At 35.8% G+C, this 4,883-nt stretch overlaps 1 protein-coding gene across 1 annotated transcript; it reads left to right on the top strand.

Moving 5' to 3' along the window:
- The first annotated feature begins 3,067 nt into the window (after positions 1 to 3,067).
- Positions 3,068 to 4,190, top strand: LOC120226337 (bifunctional heparan sulfate N-deacetylase/N-sulfotransferase 3-like). The gene is given in 2 exon segments (XM_039224531.1): positions 3,068 to 4,066; positions 4,068 to 4,190. Coding segments are annotated over 2 exon segments (1,107 nt in total). The 5' UTR covers positions 3,068 to 3,082.
- The last annotated feature ends 693 nt before the right edge of the window (positions 4,191 to 4,883 follow it).

Raw genomic sequence — 4,883 nt, 5'->3', positions numbered from 1 at the left:
CAAAATTTTAATTACAATAGTTGTCAAGAATTACAAACGATATCATTTCTACAATGGCCATGTGTAACTGCTGGTCTTACCAAGTTTGGAAGGTCAGCACCATCTGAGAACTGTGTGGAGGAGCTTAGTTTTCCACATGTACCTGTCTTCCCAGTGATACCCCACCAGTAAAGGACTCAAGAGAAGCTGCTACAGTCCCATCCCATGCAAAAGTAGTGACAGCAACAGTGCAGGACTGAGATTTTCAGAGCTAAAAGACATACAGAGAATGGGAAGTAGTTGGTGGATGAGGTCGCAGCGGGAACAGTTACTTTTAAGAATCTGTACCCAAGACTAAATTTGGCCACAGCAAAGTGAGATATGCTGTCAAAAAAGGTTTAGATGAAACGTAGAGGATCTTAATGTATCCATTTAAATATCTTAGACCAAATCATACCCTCAGAGACATACACTGGAATACCTTTGGCTTTAGGAGGAAACTTGAGTTTAATGGAAAAGAGATGTCTTTCAGGATTTCATATCTGCTAATGGAGAAGGTAGCTTTGATAAGTTCCTAATATCCATCCTAATTACTGAGAGCAAATATTCCTCACCACTTTGCCTCATCACAGATAAGATTAAAATGAGTTACACACCTTTCACTTCTGACAATAAGAACAAACTATGAAACACTGCCATCTGAAATGCAAAATGCGGTAATACATTTTGTATCTAGTCAAAAACACATCACAACTAAACTTGAAACAGGCATAGAAAGATGTTGAGATTTTGTATACTGCTGTTATACTCCAGAATATTATATTATTCACAAGTATGTACATAACTTTTAAAGTGCAGTTACCTTTCAAAATGAGATAACTACAATGACAATGGAAACTCTCAGTTGTCCTGGTAATTTTGATCTGCTTAAATTATACCTACATCTATACTAGGATGTTTAAAAGAGCAGAATGTTATCCTTTATATTAAGCTTGTTTTCAAGCATGCCAGCTCACCGGATGGCGTTTTACCTGGGAGACTGGTGGTGTACTGCAGGCACACATAGCATACCAAGTTCTCTTCCTTCTTTCTTTTCGGTGTCCCTCAGCCTTGTCCCTTCCCACATTCTCCCTGATCTATGATCATTAACAGTCTATGACTGGATTATGAGAACTGAGCCTGCATTAGCTTGCCAGCCTTGACTCTGACGGTGCTCTAGGATATCTTCCATATATTGATTAATTCATTTTCCTGAAAAATCTCACCCTTATCATGTTATTCTCTAAATCAGGAAAGTATAATAGTTCCATGTGTGTTTTCTTAATCATGAACTTCTGTGCTATCAAATCTCTCCTTAATCTGAGTTACCTATACTCTGTAAAATTTATTTTTTAGGTATTTCATACCATCATCTTCATTCCTCGTCAGTATTCCTTGCCCAATATTGTGCTCACTCCTGCCTCTATAAAGTTTCCTGTATCTCAGATGCCTGCCTTTAGTACCCTCCTCTTCCAAGGCTCTGCCCAAATCCTATATCCCCCTGGAACATTGCAGACTTCCCCCCTTGCCATGGTCTCTTTTCTCATTACAGTCATTTGTCTCTAATTAGCAACCATATATTATTGTCATGCTAGTCACTATCTCTATAATTTTAACCATTTTAAAAAATTCACCATGTTGACCATTTATGTTTTAAATAGAAAGATAGTTACCCCATAAATATTTGAATGAATGATACAGATGCCATAAACATTTTAGTGAATAATTACAATATATAATTTACAGGATAAATATCCTATTTATAAGTATCCTATTTATCCTATAAACATCCTACAGTTATACTCCAGAATGTATTATTCATAAAGATAAACATATATTATTCAAAGTACTGCATTGCTAATTTTATGGGTGAATATCACAGGATCTTAGAGCCAGAATGTTCTTGGTGATCATTTATTTTTTTCTTTCTTTTTTTAATATAATTTATTTTCAAATTGGCTTCCATACAACACCCAGTGCTCATGCCAACAAGTGCCTTCCTTCATGCCCATCACCCATTTTTCCCTCTCCCTTGCCCCCCATAAGCCCTCAGTTTGTTCTCTGTATTTAAGATTATTTATTCTAACTTTATCATTTTACTTAGAAGGTACTGGGGCTAAAGTGACACAATTAATAAGAGGTAGAGGTGCAGTGGACCCTTTCAGCTTGCTTTATGGGTAATACCTTTCTTAGGTTTTTTTGTTTTTGTTTTTTGGTATTCTATGATATTTCCAGGACCATAAGACTCTAATAAGCTCCTGCTATAAGAAGCACTCGTTTTTATTTCTTGTTTTTTTTCCAAAATCTACTAAATTTTTCTAAGATTAGAAAGACTTGAAAAGAATTTGAAATTATAGCATGACAAAGGTGTTTCATGAAGTTTTAGTTATTTTCATTGATTAAGAAAAACACTTTTATAGTACTTTTTCATGTAATTACTGAGCTCTTTTCCACAAAGCAGAATCTAGTGTCTTAATTGTAGCACCTAATGTGCTACACTTATGTCCAAACTTCTTTGAATTTTCAGTATATGTAGTTAAACACATATGCATTGTGTGTGCATTACATGACGTGGCTGTATGTGGCCCCAGTGACCTCTTTGTGGTCTTAATTATATATTACAGAGTTTGGTGCAAAGCTCAGTGAATAAAAGGAAATTTCTTATTAGCCCAATTTATTTTCTATACAAAGGATAGAGATACTGTGTTCAGTGGAGCCCTTTTCCTGATTCTGCCCCTCCCATGTCCTCATCCAGATCTGGGAGAAAGAAAAAGCAGTTTTCTTATAGACCATACACCAGTTCATCTGCCTAACAGCTTGCCACTTGTGCCAATCAGCAGGACAAAAACTTGCTCATTTAATGGTGCAGAATGAATGTATGATATTCTATTCTATTCTATTCTACTTTTCAGACTACATTTTCTGTGAGTCCTAATCAAGTGATACAAATGTGCTGCAATGGTGACATAAACTATCGACTGAGACTGGAAAAGTAGCTGAACACCATCTTTTCTTCTTTTTTATGGTGCTTCTATTGGAACAGTCTGAGGAAAGCATATACAGCATGAGTTTTATCATGAAGCTTCACAGACACTTTCAAAGGACCGTTATTCTGCTTGCCACATTTTGTATGGTGAGCATTATTATTTCTGCATATTACCTGTACAGTGGCTACAAACAGGAAAATGAACCCTCTGAGCTGATGTCAGAAGTAGACTGTGGGGACTTCCAGCACCCACCATACAGGCTCACGGAAGTCAAGACAATGAAACTTTCCGACGCCCTGAAGACAGACCCCACGGTCCTGGTGTTTGTGGAGAGCCAATACTCATCACTTGGTCAAGACATAATTATGATTCTAGAATCCAGCAGATTCCAGTATCACATTGAAATTGCTCCTGGAAAGGGGGATCTCCCAGCACTTACAGAAAAAACTAAAGGCAAATATATTCTCATTATTTATGAGAATATATTAAAGTATATAAATATGGATTCTTGGAACCGAAGCCTGTTAGATAAATACTGTATGGAATATGGTGTGGGTGTCATTGGATTCCACAAAACTAGTGAGAAGAGCCCACAGAGCTTTCAGTTGAAAGGTTTCCCTTTTTCCATATATGGAAACCTTGCAGTAAAAGATTGTTGTATTAATCCCCATTCTCCGTTGCTTCATGTGACCAAATCTTCCAAACTTGAAAAAGGTTCTTTACCTGGAACTGACTGGACAGTGTTCCAGATTAATCACTCAGCCTACCAACCAGTAATATTTGCCAAAGTAAAGACTCCAGAAAACCTTTCTCCTCCCGTCTCTAAAGGTGCTTTTTATGCCACTGTCATATATGACTTGGGGCTTCATGATGGAATTCAAAGAGTTTTTTTTGGCAACAACTTGAACTTTTGGTTGCACAAGCTCATCTTCATAGATGCTGTCTCCTTCTTGTCAGGAAAGAGGCTGACACTGTCCTTGGACAGGTATATTCTTGTGGATATTGATGATATTTTTGTGGGAAAGGAGGGAACAAGAATGAACACCAATGATGTTAAGGTAAGGCTTTTTATCTCAAAGTTTCATGATTAGGTCATCTCTCAGTGGGTTTACCAACTGTCTCGGTTTTTCTGGGGCTAAGGGATTTCCCAGGATGTGGGATTTTCATTTTATTGGAATGTCTTAGGCAAACTGGGATGAATTGGCTACCCTCAGCTATATTTGAGATAAAGGGCTATTTCTTTCTGAATCAAGAAAAATGAAGGTTGTGCTAAAAGACTGAGTGTAGCAGGATCTTGAAATGTTTTTCTATGTGTATGTAAAACTAGAATAGACACTGACTTTTTTAATTAACTTTCCAGAAACTATCTACCTTAGAAAACTCTTACTGACTTTAGTTAATTTAAATATGAAATAAAAGTGAATTTGTTTTAATGAAAATAAGTACTCCCACAAATTTTCAAGAATTAAAGATCTCATAAGTAGCAAGTTCAGATATTTTTGGAAGTCAAATGTTCAACTCATTTTCTCTTATATTTTTTTCGAAACTGAAAATCAGCACTACTAAATATGGAGAGCTGTGAATATAGAAGCTTACTTATTCATATATAAACATAAAGATTAAATCAAGTTTCAGAATTCATTGAACACTTCTGGTACATATATGAAGCCCATTATGCTGCATTTAAATACTATTCAATTTCTAATTGTGTCAAACTGTTGCCCTTAAATAGAAAACACTTATTTGAAGATAATTGATCATTGTGAATGAATTGTGTTACATAAACAACTAGTTGTTTAATATTAATGAAACTTAAAATTAAAATGATCTACACTTATCTTGCTTTCCAATTCAAAATACTATAGGTTTCTATCTTCT

This window comes from Hyaena hyaena, unplaced genomic scaffold, assembly GCF_003009895.1.
Source record: "Hyaena hyaena isolate Hyena2069 unplaced genomic scaffold, ASM300989v1 scaffold_1653, whole genome shotgun sequence".
Lineage (NCBI taxonomy): Eukaryota > Metazoa > Chordata > Mammalia > Carnivora > Hyaenidae > Hyaena > Hyaena hyaena.
This window is presented reverse-complemented; position numbering and strand designations above follow the sequence as displayed.